This window comes from Salvia miltiorrhiza, chromosome 5, assembly GCF_028751815.1.
Source record: "Salvia miltiorrhiza cultivar Shanhuang (shh) chromosome 5, IMPLAD_Smil_shh, whole genome shotgun sequence".
Taxonomy (NCBI): Eukaryota; Viridiplantae; Streptophyta; class Magnoliopsida; order Lamiales; family Lamiaceae; genus Salvia; species Salvia miltiorrhiza.
This window is the reverse complement of record NC_080391.1, coordinates 47,894,502-47,919,435: the sequence shown is the minus strand read 5'-3', so window position 1 is coordinate 47,919,435 and position 24,934 is coordinate 47,894,502. Positions and strand designations below refer to the sequence as shown.

Genomic DNA, 24,934 nt, shown 5'->3' with positions numbered 1-24,934 from the left:
TATCTTTTCTTCGTCAGATTTCGCAAACGCTAGAATACATGTTAAGCATATGTAGTTCAAAGTTCAAAATAGTATAAATATTCTCAAATTTGACATTGAATGTTATATGATAACAAATTTTGCTAAAAAAAGCAACAATTACGTAATACTCCAGTGTACAAAAAACTATTTGCCGTGTTAACTGGTCAAATAAACCACACCTTCGAAAATTCAATGATAAAACAAATATCCAATTTACGCACTGTACTTCAGCTTGTAAATAAGCCATAATTGCTTGTTTAAAAAAGAAAAAACAGTAAAATACCATGGAAATGTCAATAAAGAAATGAAAAGAAACAGACCATAAATATAATTTTCATGAAACATGGTATTAAGACTGAACGCGGGCACCTACTACAAAGCCATATATATATATGTGAGAGAATGAAATCTTTAAACATGATCATTTGTATTTTTCATACTTTTTATAGTTAGATTTATAAACCAAAATGGATGATTTCTTGTGTCAAATCTGGAACCATCAACTTCAATGCACCCACCGATCATCATCATCATCATCATCATCATTTTCTAGGAAAGATATTGAGCTTGTATCCTATCCCTATTAGTGTCCCACCATTGCTTAGCATGCACCTCCCCAAATCGTTCCCGACTACAACAACATTAAAAACAGCCACTCAAAATTAGCACCAATCTCAACCTTGCAAGAAAAAAACAAAGATGTAAAAATGTAAATTCACCTGAATCTGACACGACGAAGCTCCCTTGTACCATCAACAAGCTGTCTGATGGTGATGTAGACGCCCGGTTCGTCTTCCTCAATCCACTCTCCTTCAACTTCACTAGCATTGCTTATGGAGACTGCATCTTCGTCGCGGGAGGCTGTGGTGTCCCGCGATGCTTCCATCGGGTACGTGCTCGGCCCCCCTCCCCCTCCCCCTCCCACATTGTAGTAGTTGCTGTACCTCGGCTGCCACTCTCTGTTAATTGATGATGAAGTCATTCGAGGGCTCTCTCTCACCGACCCTAGCCTTGAGTAACTTGAATCCCTCTGCATTTCTCAATTCTCATAGTTAGAGACATATACATGTTTGTAGTGAGAGAATGTGCATGCATGAACACAAACTTACTCCACACTCTGATCTCCCTGGAGTGTTGTTCAAGGCCTGCTGGTTGAATTTCTGGACGTTGTACAGCTCCATTATCCTGTCGAAGTTCTCGCTCCACCATCTCTGAGCTTGGGACTTGTCGAACATCTCCCGGCTGCCACGTGTTTTTATCTTAGTTAAACCTAGTTCTGATACCAATTTTAAACATAAGAGGTTGATGGGAAAGTACCTGAAACGGATACGTTTGAGGTCGTTCCCGCCGCGGGGGAGGGAGACGAAGGTGATCTGGACGCCGGGCTCGACCTGTGCCATCCACTCCTTGGGGCCGTCTTCCTCCCCCAGGCCCATGTCGTCGAAGCGGGAGGAGATGCGGTTGGGGGTCATGTCGTCGCCGCCAAAGGCGGTGTAGGCGGAGTCGCGGGGGGCGGCGGCGTTCATGAAGTGCCAGGCCGGGGTGGTGCTGGAGCTCCCCGGTTGGAAGTAGGGATAGGGGACTCCTTCTGATGATGTTTCGAATTCGGGATATGACCTTTGACCAACCTTGAAGTTCCCACCTGGTTTTCCTTTGCTTGTTCCCGTCGCCTTTAGTGCCATATCCTTGATCTAAACATATCCCAAATCTTAGTATAACTACTAAACTTTCAAACACCAAAAACAAAAAAAATTCAATATTATAAAAACTATCCATTTTGAGTTTAAAAGGAAAAAATTATATTTACTCATCTCAATGTTATATATTACTTGAATCGCCAACTTTGTTCAACATGCTCAAACCAAACATTAGTCGAGCATCATAAATACACTAATGCTCGATCTCTACAAGTCGAGCATCAATGATACATGCATTAATGCTCGACATGCTCGATCTCTACAAGTCGAGCATCAATGATACATGCATTAATACTTGACATACTCGACCACCTACACATCAATGGTCGAGCATTAATGCAAAATGCACGGATGCTCGACACAAGAGTAAAAAGGTCCTAAATTGGTCATATAACCGTCTAACATATATGTCTAATTTGTAGGCATTTGCATTATTTCCATGATAATTTGTAACAAATAAATAGCATTAACTAGATCCCAAATTGAGCTAGGCCATCTTAGCCACATTGAATTTCAGATATCATGTAATAAACCAGACATTTCAAGATAGAAAGATTTGGTAAATGTAAAATTTGTCGGCTGAAGTCTAAAGCCAAAAGCAACCCCCATTTGGCCTAAGCATACTTACAAATTTGTTAAATTACTAGTTCAGTGTCGACATAGTGTCAATGTTTTTCAACTTACAGACATTACTTTCTAGAGCAATGTTTTACCAATGTGCCAACTTAAATTTGGTAATATCCCATAAATAGAGCTTAAACAATCTTCAATGTGATAATTTAATATTCTCCACGTGATTTGTATAATGATATTGAAATAAGATACGAGACGTGGTCTCGATTTAACAACTAAATTTCAAATTGAGAGTGAAGTCCAAATCTTCAAGGCCTACTTTTATCCAACAGAAGCTGGATTTTCTTTTATTCTCAACTCAACTAATTGATGGAGAAAAGTAGCAAGAAAGATTTGATTATCATACAGGTTGCATCATCTTCGTTTTCATTTTTAGTGAGTTGGAAAAAGACAGGAATTCAATGGTGGGCCATTATCACAACCATCAGCCTTCTCCAAAACATGCAATGTTGGGCTTTTCAAGAAAGATCTTCTCAACAAGAATTTTTTTTGACCCATAAATTTTTGCAATTTGTTCAATAAAGAAGATTTCACACTGAATAAAGGAATATTAAAGATTTGGGCAAAGGCTATATTGTCCCTTTGAAAGCACTTTTGAGCTTGCTACCATAAATCTGATCTACTTATGATTAGTCTTCAAATACAATGCAGAATAAGTCTCAGAAATATGTGCATTCAAGAAAAATAATGATCTGACATATGAGGTAAGATGTGAATACTTAATTAAGGTGTCCCCATAGCACAGATGGCTTATAATTGGCCAAATTTCTTTCTCCGATCTTTCTTCGTTATTTTATGAAAAAATATTGCCATTCAATCATATGACAAATAAAAAAAGAAGCATGTAAGTTGAGATTGGGACCAGGCACATGATCCAAGGTGTGTGGCATGACAATCTCACATCAATTTATTCCCAATATCTTTTTCTTGGGTGCGCCTAAATATAACCCAATACCTAAAAAGATTATTAGCCGCACCAATAATAGAGTCTTGGGGTGTGTAATTTAGCACTTTTATATTTATTCAACTATCTAAGTTAGAATGTGAACTGTGTGTTACTAATAATAGTATTTTAAAAACATTCTCCTACATTTACAGAAATAATTTTTTCTGAGTAAACTGAAGGTTATATATGTAATTGATTCTTTCACAAACTGGCCAAGATGATATTGATATATTTTTATTACTCGGGTCTCCCACCCTCATAAGTCATAAGAGGATGGATTTCATTAAATTTTAAGACTTGTGATACAATATTGATATCTTAGTTACATGTTAATACAGTTATATTTTCCATTTTAACTTATGAGGAAACATCACTTATAACTAAGTATTATGAAGATAAATTCCCTATATAAAGATTCAAAAATTAAACTAAAATGGAATAGTTTGGTAAAAGTTACCTTGAATAGTGAGGATACATTTCCTATTTTTGGCAAAGTCTTTCTTCTCATGTCTTGTTGACTGGAAAAAGACTATTCTACCCACCCACCATTTTACCCTTTTTCCCAAACAAAGGATAAAAACCCAAAGCCCAAACCAAAAACAGTACCCATCAAGATTTCACATTCCTCAAACTAAGAGGGGCCCACTCCCACAGATGAAAAGTGGGCCCCCACCGCTTGCATGTCGGAAAGAAGCCGAGTAGTAAGCACAACTCTTTTTGTTTTTGTGTTGAAGAAGAGGCTTAAAAGAGAAACTGACACAGCAAAAAAGAGCCCCCACAAAACCTATGCACCTATTCACACCATATACATTACTACATACATACATATACAATACAGTACACCTATAGATACAAAAAGATACTGGGGTGGGGTGGGGTGGGGTTGGGGTAGGGTGGGAAAACCTGGGTGGTGAGGCTTTTGACGGCGTCTTTTGTATTGGGAGTCCCACGCGGGGCATCTTCTTCATCTTCGACTCTTTGCTTCGAGCAAGTAATACATGTTAACATTTTTTATCTTCTTCTACTATTCCAAATGCCTCTTCTTTTTCTCTCTCACTCTCTCTCTCTTTTTTTTCTTTTTTTTTTACCTGCAAAAGAAAAAGTGATTTGAGTCAGTAATGTGATGAGTTTTCTTTAAAGATTTAGGTGATTAGGTTATTATAGTTCTGAAATCATTCAAGTATTTAATATTATTATAATTTGAAATAAAAGTTGAATCCTGACCTTTTCCTCCTTATTAATGTTTGGTAGAATCTTTGTCATGTTTGGTTGTTATTTGAAATAAATGAACTAGTTTAGTTAACCGTGTCTAATATCGAAGTATTTAATTAATAATTAACAATGGGCTCATTTATTGAATAGTGTTTTTTGCTTTCCATACACACCCACCAACAAATTTGATGTAACAGAGCGTTATCAAAAACAGTTTGAATAGTACTTCCAAAATATGTCTAATTTCCGTCAGAAAAAAGAACCTAAAAGAATTTAAAACAAAAAAAAAATTGACGAATTTATTCGTTTTGCATATGATTAAAGCTAAGAAACGTACATGAGACCAGAGAGAATCAATAGAGCAAACAATACGGAGCAGCAAAAATTAAATGCGAGTAAATATTATGCAGCTTTAATCTTTCACCAAGAACAAAAAAGTGGGGATTATGCGCCGAATTTTCTGACACGATTTTTGTGATTTTTCAATCACCCCCCATTAAAACCACAAACAATAATTTCATGCTTTTTACTTTCTCGATATATATAGAACATTCATTTTTTCACCATTTCCTTTTCCCTCACCAACGCAGCGCCCAAGATTCTCGTCATTTATGGATATATTTATTGTTATTCCGGTGAAGGTAGGATAAAATAAGCCATCAGAAATTGAATGCAGCTTCTGTCGAGCTCTGAAAGCGGCTGCCTAATGCATTTCCAGACAAAAGTCCGTGGAAAATAAATAAATAAATAAAACCTTCGTACTGTTTCATAACTACTGATGGTGACCCACCCTTCTCTCTCTCTACACTAACTTCACACAACTAATCAAACCAAAAAAAAGAAAAAAGTAAAGTAAAATTAGAAGAATACAAAACTATGTGTTTTTTCATCATCAATGCGGAAATCTTACCTCGAGAATGAATCTGCGGAGACGAATCGAGAAATGCCCTTTCTATTTGAAACAGTGATTCCAAACTCGAATGATCAAATCGAATCTCTAATCAATACGAGCAGTGGAAAACACTCTCATTCTTCTTCATCCAGCCATTCTCAAATCTCCAGACTTGAATTATCGCCGGCGACGAAGATATATATATTTGTATACGTATATATATGGTTGCCGGCTGTTTCGCAGTTATATTTCTTCAAAGCTGGGTAAGTTTCTGATCGTTGGATTCCGATCTCTCCTCTGCGTATAAGCAAATATGCAGCTGCATGAGAGAGAGAGGGAGAGAGAGAGAATTTATAAATGGGAGAAAACGGGGAAGGGAGGAGACAAGGAAAGAGAGGGGAGATTGAGGTTGGGTGGTGATATATATAGAAAGGATGTGACGCCGTCATCTCACGTCGTTATCTAACGGATATTTATAAGTGTAAAACGCTAAACACCAAGTGCTGCTGCATACATGGGTTGTACATTGATGTTTCGAAAGATTGTACCTTTTTCTGGACTTGCATCATTTATACATGGACAATTCGCACTTAGGGGTCAATTTTAATTGCAAAACTGGTGTTTTATTTGGGGTGGACAAGGGGGCCCCACCTGTCTCTTGCTCATCGCTGCCTTTGTACCTTGTACTTTATTATACATGTTCAAATTTACCATTATCTTATGCTATTACGAAATTCCTAGCATCGACTATTATATTTTCATATTTTTAACACGTGTAATATGATAAAAATAATATTGATTGAATTGAGCTTAAATGATTTCCACCAATCACCGATGAATCTGGGTAGACATGATATGAGAATTTTCCCACATAAGAGAGTTCTAAAAATAGAAATAAATATATACATCTTGTGGTTAGAAGGAGACGCCAAATTTACTAAAATGTCGAATGTAATTACTTTTTATTTAATTAGTCAAATATACTTAAACTATTTTCATTATTTAAAATGCTATTATAAATTGTCTACTTTGACCAACAAATATTCGAACTATAAGAAATTATGAAAAAAAAAATATGATAAATTTCTTAATACCTGAAAGATGGTAGGATAATAGAAAATTTAATGTGCCCTGACGTGGTAATACATTTTAAAGATGTTTTTTTAATACATTGTAGATTTAAAACGATGGTATTTTGAGACTGAAATTTATAAAAAATAAATTTGAAAAATTGAGTTTATATAGCATGAATATTTACGACTAGCCCTTTTCAACTTTAGGCATTAATTGAAAATTTTGGTTAGTGATAGATTTATTTAATTTCCAGCTGTAGTTTAAGTATTAATCTGGACGAAATCGATAATCTATGTTAAAATTGGAAAATGGAGATATATATTTGAGTATTTCAACTTATTTTTTGCTATTTATACATAATACTATTAGAGGGGTTGTTGAGTTTCCAAAGTTCTTTGACTTCATGCATGTGTTTAGAGAGATTTCTTGTCTCTTATGTGAGTGTACTTTTATCGAGAATCGAGATAGGACATTAATGGTATGATATTTATCCAACATGATATATTGATATGCAGGAAACTCAACATTGTTTTAATTATGGAATGTTATTGGAAATCTTCATAATGTAGAATAATTGAATAAATCACTCGTCAATGATATGCCGGGATAATTTTAATTTGTTTTTGTTACCTTCAAGTTTTCAATTAATCATCATAGGCTCATAGCACAGTTGTAAATTGGTTTTTTTTTTTGGATAAATTAATAAGTAAATTAAATAAAAAATTAAATAAAAAAATAAAAAAATAATTAAAAAGCGTGTCACATGGACTCGAACCCAAAACCTTTAACGTTAGGTATTAATCATTTTATCACTAGGTCAACACACACACATTAATTCATAAATTATTTACATTTTAATCATATGATTAAATTTAATTATAATGTAAGCAATTTATGAACTATGGGTTGGTATTTTCCATCCACATGAATAACTTATACTAGTATTTTTGCAACATTTTGTTGGGTGGCACAAATATATGGGTTCAAAAGATATAGACTCAGAGGGTGTTTGGCTAAGCTTATTTTAAAAAACTTATAAGCTCTTGGAGCTTATAAGATGTAATTTTTAAGAGCTTATAAGTTGTCAAAGTATTTGGATAATTGAACTTATAAGCTAAAGAGAGAAAATATTTTATTAGAGAGAGAAAATCGAAAAAAAATAAACTTGAATGATATATAATGAAAATAATAAATTATAGTTGAAAAATATTTGTAAAATGATTGTTGCATATGAGATTATAAAAAAATAAGTTGGGGTAGAGGAACTTATTTTTTGGGCAGCTTATAAACTCTTGGAACTTATAAGTTGTTTGAAAACTTATTTTGCCAAACACTTTGGAGGAGCTTATAAGCTCAGCCAAACACCCTCTCAGTTTGGACTTTTCTTTTCAGAGTATTTGTTTTCCTTCTGTATTTAAAATATATCTTTAGAGTGTGTTCTCTTTTATTTTTCTTGCAAATTTGTCGTGAGGAAATGATAGATTAAAAAGATGACTTTTTTTTTATTATACCTGTGTTTTTTTAACTCACGTTCAATCACATGAAGTCCTCATCTCTCTATCTTCAGTCACATGCCTTCATCTTCTTGAATGATCATCCTGATTTCTTCTAATTAATCCTTCTTCTTTTGATTTATAAATTTGTATGATTTTTCGAAATCATTAATAAAGAATCTAATTTTAAGAATTTGCACAGAAACCAAGTTGTCTTAGGTTGGCCTATGATAATCGCATTCGCATCGCTCATCTATTAATTAACGTAGGAGAAATGGAGAATCCATAGAGATGACGTTTCAATTTATTTCTTATGAGTTAAGCAATTGATTCTAAAAGATCATGGGGTATGCATGGAATCTTGATTTGCGGCTTCATAGCTCTTTTTCCTTTTAATACTTAGATTAGACTAGGGTTTTCTTCAATAAATATTTAATTGCATAGATCGAGCTTTCAAATTCAGTACTTCTCACTTTGTTTATAATTAGTCGTATATATCGTGTGGAGAGATTCAGAGAAACTAATTTTATTTCCAAATAGAAAAAAAAAATTACATTCAGCTGTTTGATGACTTATAAGGACGACTCGAAGTGCATTCTAAATATCACTATTATACATCAAAAGTTTCACTTGAATTAAATATATTATACTTATAATAAATCAAATTCAATCAAAACTTACACTTAACTGAAAGCGCTAGCACTGCAAAAATGTAATGATAGATCTTGACATGTATAGGGAAGTAAAAAGAAATTTGGATTACACTTACTTGTGGGTTTAGTTGAAAATAATATCATAATAAAATATAGAGAATAAAATTAAGATTTTTTTAAAGTTACAAATATGAGACGAGACACAACTGCTCCCCCTCTCCAACTCCCCCAAGTCAAAAAAAAATATGAGACGAGACACAATTTTAGGATGATTGTTGTTAGGATATATGTTGTAAATATATCTTCTAGATATATCTTATGTGTGTTGACCAAGAAACCTAGAGGGAGAATAACACTTGACATCTTCAAGCCGCCGGAGTTGACTGTCCTCCGTTCACACCGGACGTTCACACCGGACGTGTGTGAACGTTCACACCGGACGTGTGTGAACGTTCACACCGGACGTTCACACTTGGTTTAACACCTATAAATATGGGTGTATTGTGAACTTCATTTGTATTCTCTAAGTTATAACATCTCGCTTCTCTCTAGTTTATAACACGTTATCAGCACCATAGTTCTAGTCCTCTCATCTTCCTTCGATCGTAAAAGGATTGGAGGTATGCCCTAGGAAAGAATTGTGTCTTTCCAATGAGGTACGACTAATTTTCTTTTCATCTGAATTTCAATCCGTATAATTTTAGTAATCATCTAAATCCAGACGAAAGAAATTTTGAAGTATTAGAATATTATACTGTTTAATATGTTTATATCAATAAATTGGCTTGGAAATAACCAGAAAACGGAATCATGGTAACATATATGCTTTGCATAACAGAGATTGTTATTGAAATCCCCTTATATTTGTGGTTTGATGCAAATATGTTATATTTGTTTATTACAAATGATATAATTTTCATTATTCTTGAAGAAATACAAATAATCCTAAAAGTTATATTTTGATGCTATTAAAATAGCATTTGTTTGATCATATTAAATTAGTAATGCATTTCGAATGATATTGATCTTAATCATTCCACCAAACAAAAGTGAATTTTGATTGGAATTTGGAGGATATAAAGTAAATTTTTGATCTGTACTTAGAGGGAATATGTCATTTTATGTAAACTTGTATTTGATGTGGTATAAAAAGTCAATGTGAAATAGTAGATTTTAGAAAAATAATAAAGAAAAATATGAAAAGTTGACGCAAAATAGAAGACTATTTTGATAATTGGAGACATAATAGATTCGCCCGATTATGTTAAAAAGATAAGATGCCAATAGATTTAATCTCAATATTTTTGTGCACCCTTTCGGTGAGATGACAAACATATATAATTGGATTTTAATTTATTTTGTTTGTTAATAGTGCAATATTTGATTGGATCTTATTCTACAAAATCTTGAATATGATTTACTACTACGTGGCAATTCTTGTTTCATATTATTTTATATAATCAGTAAACTTCGATGTTCTACTACTTGAATCACTATTGATATTATCATGTATTGGGAATTTTTTTTAATTCATAGTGGATATATACTTTGTATATTATATATATACAACGTATTTTTTTAAATAATCTTGAAAAACTCATTGATGCTATTCAAATAGCACAAGTAGTATTCCTGAAGAATATTACATTCAAAATCTTAAATTGATGCTATTAAAGTAGCACAAGTAATATTCCTGAAGAATATTATATGCTCTAAGAGCAAGTAAATTAAATATTTGGATAACATATCCTTGAATCTTTATCTATTTGATTCATATTGTTGCTCCCGATGTAGCACAATCAATGTTCCATGAAGAATATTACATACTCTTCAAGAGCAATCCATATTACATGCTCTTGAAAATTAGACCTTGAAGATCAAACGGCCCTAAAGGTCGAATGGTTGTACTCTTTTTCCCTTACTAAGTTTTTTCCTACGAGGTTTTCTTAGTTAAGGTTTTTAACGAGACAACTAGTGTAATATATGAGTAAATATATATATCTTGTACTCTTTTCCTCTACCGAATTTTTCCCATAGGGTTTTTGCGGAGAGGTTTTTAACAAGGCATGAATATATATACATTAATATCATATGAAATCTTGTGATATTTGTCTTGGAAAATAAATACACATATTATTCTTCAAAAGAAGAAGTATTTCCTTGAGTTGACATTAGATGAGAATAATGTTAACACAATATCAGGTGCATCCAACATCATTGAAGGCTCCGGAAGAGCTTGTATCATTTTGCCAAATGATACTAAATTAGATATTGAAAATGCCCTGTACTCTAGTAAGTCTAAAAGGAACTTACTAAGTTTCAAGGATATCCGCAATAATGGATACCACATAGAGACAATTACAGAAGGTAGCAATGAATATCTTTACATAAATTCTTTTGTTTCAGGCTATAAGCTGACAAAAGAAAAATTAGCAACACTACCTTCTGGAATGTATTACACATTCATAAAAGCAATTGAGACAAACCATGTCATGAACATAAAGTTCAATGATACAAAAAGCTTTAAGCTTCGGCATGATAGGTTTGGACATCCTGGAGCGACTATGATGCGCCGAATAATCAATAATTCATATGGGCACAATATAAAGAATCAAAAGATTCTTTCTACAAAGGAATTCCCATGTGATGCTTGTGCGCAAGGCAAGTTAGTTATTAGACCTTCATATACGAAGGTTAATACTGAATCTCCATCTTTCCTAGAAAGAATTCAAGGAGATATTTGTGGACCTATACATCCACCTTGTGGACCTTTTCGATACTTTATGGTATTGATTGATGCTTCTTCTAGATGGTCACATGTATGCTTGTTTTCTACTAGATATGCAGCATTTGCTAGACTACTTGCTCAAATCATAAAATTAAGAGCTCAATTCCCAGACAATTCAATTAAAAGAATTCGTCTTGATAATGCTGGTGAGTTTACATCTCAAGCATTTGATAAATATTGTATGGCTATTGGAATTGAGATTGAACATCCAGTAGCTCATGTCCATGCTCAAAATGGTTTAGCGGAATCATTTATTAAACGTCTTCAAATTAGTGCTAGACCATTACTTATGAAATCAAAACTACCAACTACTGTTTGGGGTCATGCCATATTACATGCTGCAACATTAGTTCGACTAAGGCCATCAACAAATCATGAATACTCCCCAATGCAAATTATCTTTGGCCGAGAACCTGATGTTTCTCACTTACGAACTTTTGGTTGCGTGGTTCAAGTCCCAATTGCAACCCCCACAACGAACAAAAATGGGTCCCCAACGAAGACTTGGGATATATGTTGGATTTGATTCACCATCGATTATAAGGTATCTAGAACCTTTAACAGGTGATTTATTTACTGCACGTTTTGCAGATTGTCATTTTGATGAAATGACATTTCCAACATTAGGAGGAATAAATCTACATCCAGAAAAGCACAAGGAAATCTCTTGGAATGAGAAAAACTTATCACATTTTGATTCTAGAACAAATCAATGTGAACAAGAAATTGAAAAAAAAAATCATTCATTTGCAAAATATTGCAAATCAAATTCCTGATGCTTTTGTAGATAAAAGAAAAGTGACACAATCTCTCATACATGCTGCAAATACTCCAGCTAAAATTGATGTCCCTGAAGGACAAATAGCTTTGGCAGCAAATGAGTCCAAAATTTGTCAAAAACGTGGTCGACCAGTTGGTTCCAAAGATTCTATGCCTAGAAAAAGAAAGGGGCAAGATGGAAACCAAACAATGACGAAAACGACTAATCAATCAAATGAAAGTGATGTAATTCCTGAAGAATTACAAGTATCTGAAAATCATGAGATCTCAATAAATTATTTACATCAGATACTAGAGAGAGAAAATATCATTGTTGATGATATATTTGCCTTTCATATAGCTCTTCATGTTTTAAATGAGGATCCTCAACTAAAGTCTGTTGCAGAATGCAAACATAGACTTGATTGGCCAAAGTGGAAAGAAGCTATAGAAAGGGAATTAAATTCCTGTGATAACCGGAAAGTATTTGGGCCTATAGCCTTAACTCCGGAATCTAAAATCCCTGTTGGATATAGATGGATTTTTGTTAGAAAGAGAAACGAGAAAAATGAAGTTACGAGATATAGAGCAAGACTCGTAGCACAAGGTTTCTCACAAAAACCAGGAATTGATTATGAGGAAACATACTCTCCAGTAATGGACGCTATTACTTTTAGATTTTTGATTAGTCTGGCTGTGTCACAAAGGCTTGATATGCGCCTTATGGATGTAGTGACTGCTTATCTATATGGGTCATTAGATAATGACATATTTATGAAAATTCCCGAAGGCTTTAAAATGCCTGAAGGATTGCAGTCAAAACCCAAAAGCATGTATTCAATTAAACTGCAAAAATCGTTGTATGGGTTGAAACAGTCTGGTCGTATGTGGTACAATAGACTGAGCGAGTATCTTTTGAAAGAAGGATACAAGAATGATGAAATATGCCCTTGTGTTTTCATTAAGAAAACCGAAAGTGGATTTGCAATCATAGCAGTTTATGTTGATGATTTAAATTTAATTGGGACTCCTGAAGAGCTAAATAAAACTGCTGAATATTTGAAGAAAGAATTTGAGATGAAAGATTTGGGAAAGACAAAGTTTTGTCTTGGTTTGCAAATGGAACGTATTCGTGGAGGAACGTTTATCCATCAATCCACATATACAGAAAAAGTGTTAAAACGCTTCTATATGGATAATGCACATCCATTAGCATCACCAATGGTCGTTAGATCTCTTGATACTAAGAAAGATCCATTTCGACCAATTGAAGAGGGTGAAACGATACTTGGTCCTGAAGTACCATATATAAGTGCAATTGGAGCATTGACTTATCTGGCTAATAATACTAGACCAGATATAGCTTTTTCTGTTAATCTTCTAGCAAGATTTAGCTCTGCACCCACTTTGAGACATTGGAATGGTGTTAAGCACATTCTACGTTATCTAAAGGGTACCATTGACCTTGGATTATATTATCAAGAAAATTCTGATAATACTCTAGTGGGGTATTCGAATGCAGGATTTTTATCCGATCCACATGAAGCTAAGTCACAAACTGGATATGTTTTCACATATGGTGGAACTGCTATATCATGGAAGTCTGTGAAACAAACCTTGACTGCAACATCCTCAAATCATTCTGAAATCATTGCAATCCACGAAACAAGTCGAGAATGTGTATGGTTGAGAAATGTGACGAGTTATATCCAAGAGTCATGCGGGTTAGCTTTATCAAAGGCCAAACCAACTGTTTTATATGAAGATAATGCTGCTTGCATCGCGCAACTCAAGGAAGGATACATCAAAGGAGATAGGACGAAGCATATTTCTCCCAAATTCTTCTACACACACGACCTTCAAAAGGGTGGCGATATCGACGTGCAACAAATTCGCTCAAGTGAAAATCTGGCGGACTTATTCACCAAGGCATTACCAGCATCGACATTCAGAAAGTTGGTACACGAGATCGGCATGCGTCGACTCAAAGATATTCAATGATTTCAAGTTCAGGGGAAGCAGTTGTACTCTTTTTCCTTCGACTAGGTTTTGTCCCATTGGGTTTTCCTAGCAAGGTTTTAATGAGGCAACATCTTTTATTTTAGGGATTGGTCAATCAAGGGGAAGTGTTGTAAATATATCTTCTAGATATATCTTATGTGTGTTGACCAAGAAACCTAGAGGGAGAATAACACTTGACATCTTCAAGCCGCCGGAGTTGACTGTCCTCCGTTCACACCGGACGTTCACACCGGACGTGTGTGAACGTTCACACCGGACGTGTGTGAACGTTCACACCGGACGTTCACACTTGGTTTAACACCTATAAATATGGGTGTATTGTGAACTTCATTTGTATTCTCTAAGTTATAACATCTCGCTTCTCTCTAGTTTATAACAATATAGTAATTTTTTGTTGTTTCTTGGATAAAATTGTTGAGCTCATCTTTTCAAAGTTGGAAACTTTGTTTCATCGTCCCATAATTGCAACTTTATGGGAATGTAGGGTTGCTTTTGCATATTTGAATGGTCGGAGCATTCGTATTGATCCATTTTTTTTTCCAGTATGCACCGCATCAACATATTATTTATGTCAATTAATTGTTCAATTGGTAAGAGATTAATTTGTTGAATGAGCATATATATTTTGTGACAGTTTACAATTGTGTGAAACTATATATGTCACTCTAATATATAGTCTTATAGAAACGACATGATGCATGTAAGTCGTTGGGCAGAGAATTTCTTCAATTTTCAGCTTCACTGCTCTTGTCTCCTGTCAGCGTTGGGCTGAAAATGAATGTCGCTGTAGGAATAATGCACCACAAAGCTTTCAGATTCACCAAACTTTGCCATCACCTTTGAAAAAGAGTATAAAACAATAAACAAACATATATGCATTATATACTTGTTGAAAAAAACAGGTATATATGTCGTGATCGATGAATTATATAGTAAAGAGAGTTGCTATGCGGACTTCTTTTTAGATTTTCGTATGTTTAACTTTTGGTCCATTTGCAAAAATTATATCTGAAAATTTAAAGTTTATAATAATGTGGTTATTTAAGTAGGAGATATTGATACTTTAGTAACTTTTAACCACTTGCCTTGGTTGAGTCCTTTTTTGCTTTATTCTTAAGGTTAACATCTCATTAAGCAAAGATAAATGCTTGGATTAATTGAGAATGCGAGAGGTAAAGAGGTAATTTAGGTTAATCAATTATATATATGCGTATATGATTATGTATACGTATATTAGTGACGGAGCTACATGGAACTAGCTAGGGAGGGGTTTATACTTTTACATATCTTTTTTTCCTTTTTTTTATTCATATTGTGACGATAATTAATTAGCCACTTAATTTCAGTTATGATTAATGAACCAGTCAAATACGAAAATACACGTCTATCTAATATTGATCTAATTTACACTAAATTGGTTATTGAATATTTTGAAATTTATCGTTGTAATTGTTTTTCTTTTTCACTAGTTTGGTTAATAATTAATGATTATTGTAAAATTTATCTTCGTAATATATTCAAATCATGATATACCAAGAAAAAAATTTGCGATATATACCCTCTTTGTTTTAATTTACTTGATATGTATGCCATTTTGGGTTGACCTATAAGATTTAGTTTGTTTTTAGTGTGGATAATCACTTTACACTACATATTAAATATGTGCACTCATACATCTTTATATTAGTACTCCCTCCGTCCGCTAAAAGTAGACCACTTTTACTATATTGGACGTCCGCAAAGAGTATACCACTTTCCTTTTATGGAAATGGTCCCACCACCCACTTTAATCTTTTATCCTTACAAACACTCTTTATTTACAATAAAACTCACCCCAAATTCAATCTCAACCACACATCTCATAAAGTGGTGGGACCCTTTCTCCACTACATCAAAATCATCACCAATTTTATTAAATCTCGTGCCCAACCAAAGTAGTCTACTTTTGGCGGACGGAGGGAGTATAATTTTTACACATTTAGAAATAGTCATGTCAAAAAGAAACGTGTCAAGTGAAATGGGTTTGAGAGAGTAATACTTCTTTCGTCCCCCAAAAGTATGCATTTAATCATTTTAGTACGTCCCATAAAAATATGTATTTTTTTTTTATTTTTAGACACTATTCAACCACAAACTCTTTATTTTTTATCTATATTTTCTCAACTTATTCTTAACTTATCATACATAATTCACCACAAATCCCTACTTTTATTCATATTATTATAATATTATACTCCCTCTGTCCCAACTTTTAATATCCAACTTTCCTTTTTTGATCGTCCTACATTTCAATATCCATTTCTATATTTAGTAAAAGTAGATGAGACTTATGCTCCACTTTAATTATTTTAACACTCACATAAAAGGTGGGACCCTTATTCCACTCACAACACACTCAAACCACTTTATTAAAATTCGTGTCAGTCTTAAACGGATACTAAAAGCTGGGATGAAGGGAGTAATAAAAATAAACTACTTTCTCCAGTTATAATATATTCACTTAATATTTATTAAAATTAATGCTATTAAAAGTGATGGACACGCCAATGAGGCCTAGCTCAAGTGGCAAAGCCGAGGCACCAAAGACTCTCCTTTATTAGAGATCTTGGATTTAATCTTACTTGCGTGCGGTGTAGTTTTTTCATATTTGTGTGGATAATTTTCTCATTTTTGTGTGGGTAGTGATTCCGTCTGTATGTAGTTATTTTTTTCATTTTTTTATGATGTAGAGGTCTCATCTGTGTGCAGATTACTTATTTGATTAAATAATAGACACTTCTTGTAATTTAAAAAAAAAAACAGAGAGAAAGAAGAAGAAGAAGAATAAGAATAAGAAGAAGAAGCGATGGACACTCTCAATAAACAACGAGGGAGCATACAACTTGTATGATACATAAAAATGGCCCCCCAACCAACCAGCTATAACTCCTTCTATCAAATGGCGGATGTGCATATGCATGCCACGTGGCAAATTGTGTAGAGAAATTGTGTGGCAATAAAAGCGTAGTCAAGGAGCAAAGCCATAATACGGCCGATGTTTAGGAGGTGTTTGGGAGCAAATTGAATTTTGAGTTTCAAAATCCATCACTTTCAAATAAATACAATTAAACGAAACAACTTTTCCATTATTCTCATAGCTTTTGTTTCTTTAGTTTGATTCTTTGGAAGATATGCCAAACGGGCGTGCCCAATAATGCGAAACACAAATACAGCAATAAGCACTATTGTGTTGTAAATCAGTTTGAAGTACATATAAGGGAATGTAAGAGATATGTATGGGTCCATAATGTTGTCTTGACCACAGGCAACCTTTAATTTAAATTTTATTGTTTAATTATTCTTTAATTTTAACCAATTACACATCCACCACAACTTTATATATGCTGCATCACATTTCATTTTCATTTGTTCATATATATTTGACATTTATCTTTCAACTGTAATTTGCATACTATTATATATGAATGAAGTTCACAAAAACGTGGTTACAATCGAATGTACCGTATAATTGGGTTGATCTGCATCCATATTCTGATTCAAACTCATATCCTGACCTAAATCGTGTAAATGACACTATTCGATTATACAAATGACATTGCCTATAATTGATATTATTCAGTTATATAAATGACACTGTAACATTTTAAAATGTTATAGTGTCATTTTCAATCTTATAGCGTCACTTGAAATATTATAGTGTTATTTACAATCTTATAATGTCAATTACAAAAAATGTCATTTATATTCCTGAATAATGTCAAGTATACACAGTATCATTTACAATGTTATAGTGTCATTTGTATAACCGAATAGTGTCATTTATACGATTTGGGTCAGGATGCGAGTTTGGATCAGAATGCAAGTCAGACTCGAGGCGTGAGTCAATTTAATTTTACGTTACACCTAATTGCACCCAAGACCACTTCAATGAAGTTTATGCAATATGCACATCGATCATTATGATTTACCCTTATTATCAAAATCTACATTTATATTGTAATTAATATAAAAAATAAATCTCATATCGATTATTTTTGTCTTGTTCATAAGTCATAAGGACATTGATGGTTAGACTAGAATAAATTAAAGACTTGGACTTGTCTATAATGCACACTGTGTATCCTACGCTCAATCAAATATATTTATGTGTATGCAATTTTGTTTCACATGCATGCGTCGATGCACAAATTTATAATATATATTCACCTATTTATGGACTATGCCCCACCACCCTCAATACTAATTAAAAACAATTTTTCATCATTCTCAATATACTCGTGGACGGAGAAAGCCTAATTTTATTACACTTACATAAAAATTCTATCTACTATCATCTTCCATCGCTACATTAAAAAATATATGTATGATTTTTCTTCACTTTTCTACTAAAAGAAGAAGAATTAGATCTCAAAAATATTTTGACAATGTATTAATTCATAAAATATACATTAAAAATCTATATAATTTCATCTTTCATTGCTACATTTATTAAAAATGTATCTTCAGTTTTATTCTAACCATGAAAAGAATAATTTTTTAAATTTCTTAATATTAACTACTCCCTCCGTCCCACGAATCTTGACACGTTTCCATTAATTTTTGGTAATAATTATTACATTCTCCCTTCTACTTTATCACTTTTATTACTCTCTATCTCCTAGTTTATCAGTTTTATTACATTATCTCTCCTACTTTATCATTTTTATATTTTATTAACTACATACTTAAAACACTAATCTACAACTCCTTAATTTCCGTGCCGAATCCAAACATGTCAAGATGCGTGGGACGGAAGGAGTACTACTTATATAATATAAAGAGTCAATATATTAAACTAGCCTATATCTTATTGTAAATTAAAAATTTACCCACTCAAATAAAAACTTATAAAATTGAGTTAGACTTGGGTGCGGGTGCCTGCATGGTATACGGCCCCGACCCGGATCAAACAGTTATATAAATGATTTTAGTAAATAAAAAAGAAAGCAGTTTCCGGTGCACTGGTAAAAACGGCGCCTCTTATTTCAAAGGGACAGAGTTCGAAACACCTTTGTCTATTTTTGTTGGTTTTTGGTTCCTTTTTCTTGGTTTCATTTGTTGCTTTTTTATTATTATTTTTTTCCAGTTTTTTGCCTTTTTCGTTTTTTCTTTTGTGTTTTTTTTTGTTCCTTTTTTTGATTTATCGTTTTTCTCTTTTTTTTAGTTTTTTGTCTTTCATTTTTTTTTCAATTTTTTATGGCTTTTTTGTTTAATTTTTTTATTTTCAACACTTTTTTTCTATTTTTTTCCATTTATATATGCTTTTTTAATATTACATTTATTCACATCAATGATTATTTTTTCTTACAACTATAATTACTTAACCAAATAATTAAAAGGGTATATTGCATGAAAATACTCGACTTTATTCCAAAATCTGGTTTTTTGACAAACTTTTTAATTGTAGCTAAAATATTACGACTTTTCAATTGATTGCAATGTCGGTTCGAAGACATTTTCCGGCTAAATTAAATCTGATTTGGCAGCCGGAATGCCAACGCGACATTAGAAATGTCAAATCACACTCACATACACTCTTCACTCTCTCTCTCTCTCTCTCTCTCTCTCTCTCTCTCTCACACACACACACACACACACACACACCTCCCCTTACCCACGCCGAAGGCCCCGCAGCCATTGTCGCCGGCATCCTTTCAAATCTCTAGCTAAACAACGGCAGGCAAGCCCACCGCTGCTGCTCGAAGTCTCTCACCCTCCCTCTTGCTCTGATTAGTCGACGATAGGGTCGTCGCCCTTCTCCCCAACACCAGTCACTCAATTTATTGCCCTTCTCGCCGCCAACCGAACCCTCGCCATCTTCCCCTCACTCATCTCCCTCGACCTCTCCCCATCGTCTTATCTCTCTCATCTCCCTCTCCCTTGTCTCTCACACACAAAACACGCATGCACACTAAACACTACCGCTGCCTCCTTTCAAATCTCCGGCTAAATAATGGCAGGCAAGCCCATTGCTGTTGTTCGAAGTCTCTCACCCTCCCTCTTGCTCCGTTAGTTGGCGATAGGGTCGTGGCTGGAGAAGACGCGGTGGCGCAAGGGGGTGGGGAGGGGGAGGGGGAGGGGTCTGCGCAGTGGGTGGGGAGGGGGTTGGGCGCGCAGGTGGAGGTTGACGTGTTCCACAGGTGGAGGGAAGGGTGATGTAAACAGTAAACCCTAATTTAATTTAGCCGGAAAATGTCTTCGGATCGACGTTGCAATCAATTGAAAAGTCGTAATATTTTTGCTACAATTAAAAAGTTTGACAAAAAAGCAGATTATGGAATAAGGTCGGGTATTTTCATGCAATTTACCCTAATTAAAATTACAAATTTTCATAGTAAAATAAATTTTTTTCGTAAAAATAAGTAATAATTTTAAAATGTTACATTTCTTCATATGCATAATTACTTTTTATTAAGACAATAGTTACTTTTAATAAATATAAAATATACCTTTGTTAACACAAATATATACTTATGATATAAGTATTTACTTTCATTCAATATAAAGTATTATATATACTAAAATCCTAAACACTAAACTCTAAACAGTAAATCATGAGCCGTAATAGGAATATTTACTTTTAATAAGTATAAAATATACATTTGTGCTTTTTGCTTTTTTAAATTTATATATTTATGTCTAAGTTATTTCAAAGTAAATATTGTTATGATGAAAAGTAATTATCTCAATGAAGAAAAGTAATATTTTTAAAACATACCTTTCTTTATATCAATAATTTTCGTGTAAAAAGTAATAATTTTGAAATATTACATTTCTTCATATAAATAATTACTTTTGATAAGACAATATTTACTTTTAATAAGTATAAAATATACATTTGCTAGCACAAATATATTAATGAGTGAAAATAACATTACTTTTCTTCACATCAATAACTACTTTTTCTTACAAAATTATTTATTTGAGCAAATAATTAAAAGTACAAATTCGCATAAATAAAAGTAACATTTATAGTGAACAAATGTAATAATTTTGAAACATTACTTTTCATCACATCAATAGTTACTTTTTATTACGACAATGATTACTTCGCCAAATATACAAAATTACAAGTTCTAATGAGTAAAAATAACATTACTTTTATACATATCAATGATTGTTTTTTCTTACAATAATAATTATTTGATTAAATAACTAAAAGTATAAATTATTACTATGGATAATTATTTGCTGTGGATAATCGTATTACTATGAAAGTAATACAATTATTTTTATCTTACTGTTCATACAGGAATATGTACTTTAAGTCGGTCTAACATTTACATTTTTTTTCAATAATGTATGCATTTGTTAGGTATAACTATTACATTTGAAAATAAGTATGACTCTACATATTAAGAAGTTAATATAAGTATTTCCTATCATTCTATATTTTGTAATTACCTGAACACTGAATACTAAACCCTAAATAGTGAATACTAAACCCTAAACCTTGAATACTAATCCCTAATCCTTGAATGCCAAACCCTAATGAAAATATTTACTTTTATGTAGTCTAACAGATACAGTTCTTTGTACAAATGTATACTTATGTTTCTATAAGTATTTCCTGTCATTCTATATTTTGTAATTACCTAAACACTGAATACTAAACCCTAAATAGTGAATACTAAACCCTAAACCTTGAATACTAAACCCTAAATAATGAATATTTAACTCTAACCCTTGAATGCTAAACCCTAACGGAAATATTTACTTTTATTTAGCCTAGTATATACATTTCTTTGTACAAATGTATACTTATGTTTCTATAAGTATTTCTGTCATTCTATATTTTGTAATTAGCTAAACACTGAATACTAAACCCTAAATAATTAATACTAAACCCTAAACATTGAATACTAAACCCTAAATAATGAATACTAATACCCTGATTATTTTTTCTTACAATAATAATTATTTGATTAAATAACTAAAAGTATAAATTTGGTACCTTATTTTTATAAACATTATTGTGAATAAATGTAATATTGTTAAAACATTACCTTTAATCATATCAATGTTTACTTTTATTCAGAACAATTTTTACTTGACTAAATAACTAAAAATATATGTTCTAATGAGTAAAAACAAGCACTACTTTTATTCATATCAATAATTACTTTTTCTTACTATAATAATTACTTAACCAAATAATTAAAAGTACAAGTTCTAATAAATAAAAGTAATAATTATCATAACAAACGTAATAATTTTGAAACATTTGTTCACGATAATTGTTATTTTACTCACGAGATCTTATACTTTTAGTTATTTTCCTCAAGTAATTATTGTCATCATAAAAAGTAATTATTGTTATAAAGAAATGTAATATTTTAAAAATATTACTCCCTCCGTCCACGAATTAAAGCCCCATTTGAGGGTGGACACGGAGACTAAGAAAGCTGAAAAAGGTGTTGTAGATGAAATATAAGAGTAGTTTACTAAAGTGATAAAGTAGTTGACTAAAGTGTTAAAGGTGTTGTGTGGTGGGTCCACTAGTGATAAAGTGTAAAAAATATATAATATAAAAATGATAAAGTTGTTGTAAGGTGAGTCCATTAGTGGCAAAAGATAGTAAATATAGGAAAAGAAAAAGAGTAAAAAGGTACATAAAGCACAATAGGGCTTTAATTGGTGGACAAAAATTTAAGTGCAAGTAGGGCTTTAATTCGTGGACGGAGATTTTTCACAAAAATATATAAAAAAGTCAAAAGAAAAACAATAAATAAAAAACAAACGAAAAATAAAGAAAATACCAAAAGGATAAAAAAACCAAAATATATAAAATAATGCAAAAGAAAAACAGTAAAATAAAAAAAATGCAATAGAAAAACAGTAAAAAAAAAGAAAAAGAAAATATAGAAAACAAAACATATAAAAAAATGCAAAAAATTAAAAATAAAACAAGAAAAGAAAAAAAAACGTAAAAAAAACCCAAAAAAACAAAACCCAAAAAGTGTAGAGAAAAAGAAAAAAAAAAGAAAAAAAATCGCAAAAATGGAGACTGAAAAACAAAACCCAACAAGTGTAAAAAAAAAAAAGGAAAAAATCGCAAAAAATGGAGATAAGAGAGAAGTCGAACTTGTGACCTTTAAGCAAGTGAAGCACTATTAGACTCTCACCACTGCAACAACTCAATTTTATGTTTATGGTCTCTCAAAATATATATATAGACGTGTATTACACAGGTGACCGCATCGCATGCAGTCACCCGCACACAAGTTTTTGTGTATAAAATTATCCATTTTTATGTTAAATGACTAAACTACCTCTAACATTAAAATTAAAAAATTAGCCACATCACATCTCCCTCCTCCCCCTCCCCCCCGATAGCTCGTCCGCAAGAAATTCTCTCTCTAATAGGCCGTCCGCGAGAAATTGCGAGTTGATCTCAATATTAAATACAAAAGTCATCATCTTAGATTGGCTATGTAGATTTTTTCGCTCTTCAATCACTTATTGTTTTTGCTTTTTTTAGTTTTGTTTTGAATTCTTATTCTTTTAATGGTGGACTTAGCACACGTTTGGTTTGATGTTTTTAGAGGTTAAAAAGTGATTCAATTAATTGAATCCATTACTTGTTGTTTGGTTTAGGTAATGACTTAACCATTACCCTTACTTGGGGGTAACTCAATCACCCAATTTGTTACCCCTCAAAATAGAGGGGAAACAAAAGAAATGAAATCCCTTACTAATGATTCTTTTCCATTATTAAATCAAACACTCAATAAAAGTAATGGTTATTGTTAGGATTTAACTCCTTTATTTGATTCCATTTCCTTTCCATTCCTCTACTTGAACCAAATGAGCACTTAATGTGGTCTGTTGTAGAGTAAATTAAAGCTTTTTTTTCCTAAATTTGAGAAGAATGACCAGCAAATCCACCGATTGAGAAAAGTGTGGCTCGAGAAGAAGTTTGCTACTATGACCGGAGGTCGCGACACGAAGTTTATGTCGTGAGTTTTCATTATCTACTCGAGACTGGCTGTGTAGATTTTGATGTCGCTTGCACACTAATTTCTCCATTTCTTTTGGTTTTCCTTTCACAATGATGATCTGTAAATTTTATTGGAGATTTGACCTATTGAAAGAGAAAAAGATATTGAATAATTGATTAATGTTCTTAAATTCATAACTATATATATGAATTCATAACTTAATGTTCTTGAATTCACGACCACATCTATGAATTCACAACTTAATATTCTTGAATTAACAACCAGATCTATGAATTCATAACTAAAACTAGAATTCACAACCAGCTCGATGAATTCACAACTGAATCGTTAATGTTGGTTGTGAATTCGAGCTTTAAAACTCGAATTCACAACTAGTTGTTTTAGTTGTGAATTCAAACTTTAAAAGTCAAATTCACAACTACTTGAATTCACAACCAAATAAATCCTGGTTGTAAATTCGACTGGTTGTGAAATGCGCGATTTTTTTAAAGGGTAGTGTTTAAATTTTTATATGCAAGAGTAAAATGGTAAGTGTGGATATTTTTAAGTTTATTTTAGTGGGTAATTTTTAAGTTTACTAAAGAAATAGGCTATTTTCAAAATCCACTCTAATATGAAACTTATTACTACAATATAATTAGGGTAAATATCACCTTTTGGCCAATCGTTTGAGTGTTTTCTAAAAAATAACTCATCCTAAGGGTAATTACAAAATAATACCCATCGTTCCATTTTTTTATTTA

At 32.6% G+C, this 24,934-nt stretch overlaps 1 protein-coding gene across 1 annotated transcript; it reads right to left on the bottom strand.

Moving 5' to 3' along the window:
- Positions 1-326: 326 nt before the first annotated feature.
- On the bottom strand, positions 327-5,874 carry LOC130987083 (protein Brevis radix-like 1). Its single transcript, XM_057910677.1, has 6 exons — positions 5,420-5,874; positions 4,201-4,385; positions 1,339-1,712; positions 1,131-1,263; positions 741-1,051; positions 327-652 (listed from the first exon to the last, which is right to left on the bottom strand). Exons 2-6 carry the CDS (start codon positions 4,303-4,305, stop codon positions 571-573), a joined length of 1,005 nt encoding a protein of 334 aa, XP_057766660.1. The 5' UTR covers positions 4,306-4,385; positions 5,420-5,874; the 3' UTR covers positions 327-570.
- Between the last annotated feature and the right edge of the window lie 19,060 nt (positions 5,875-24,934).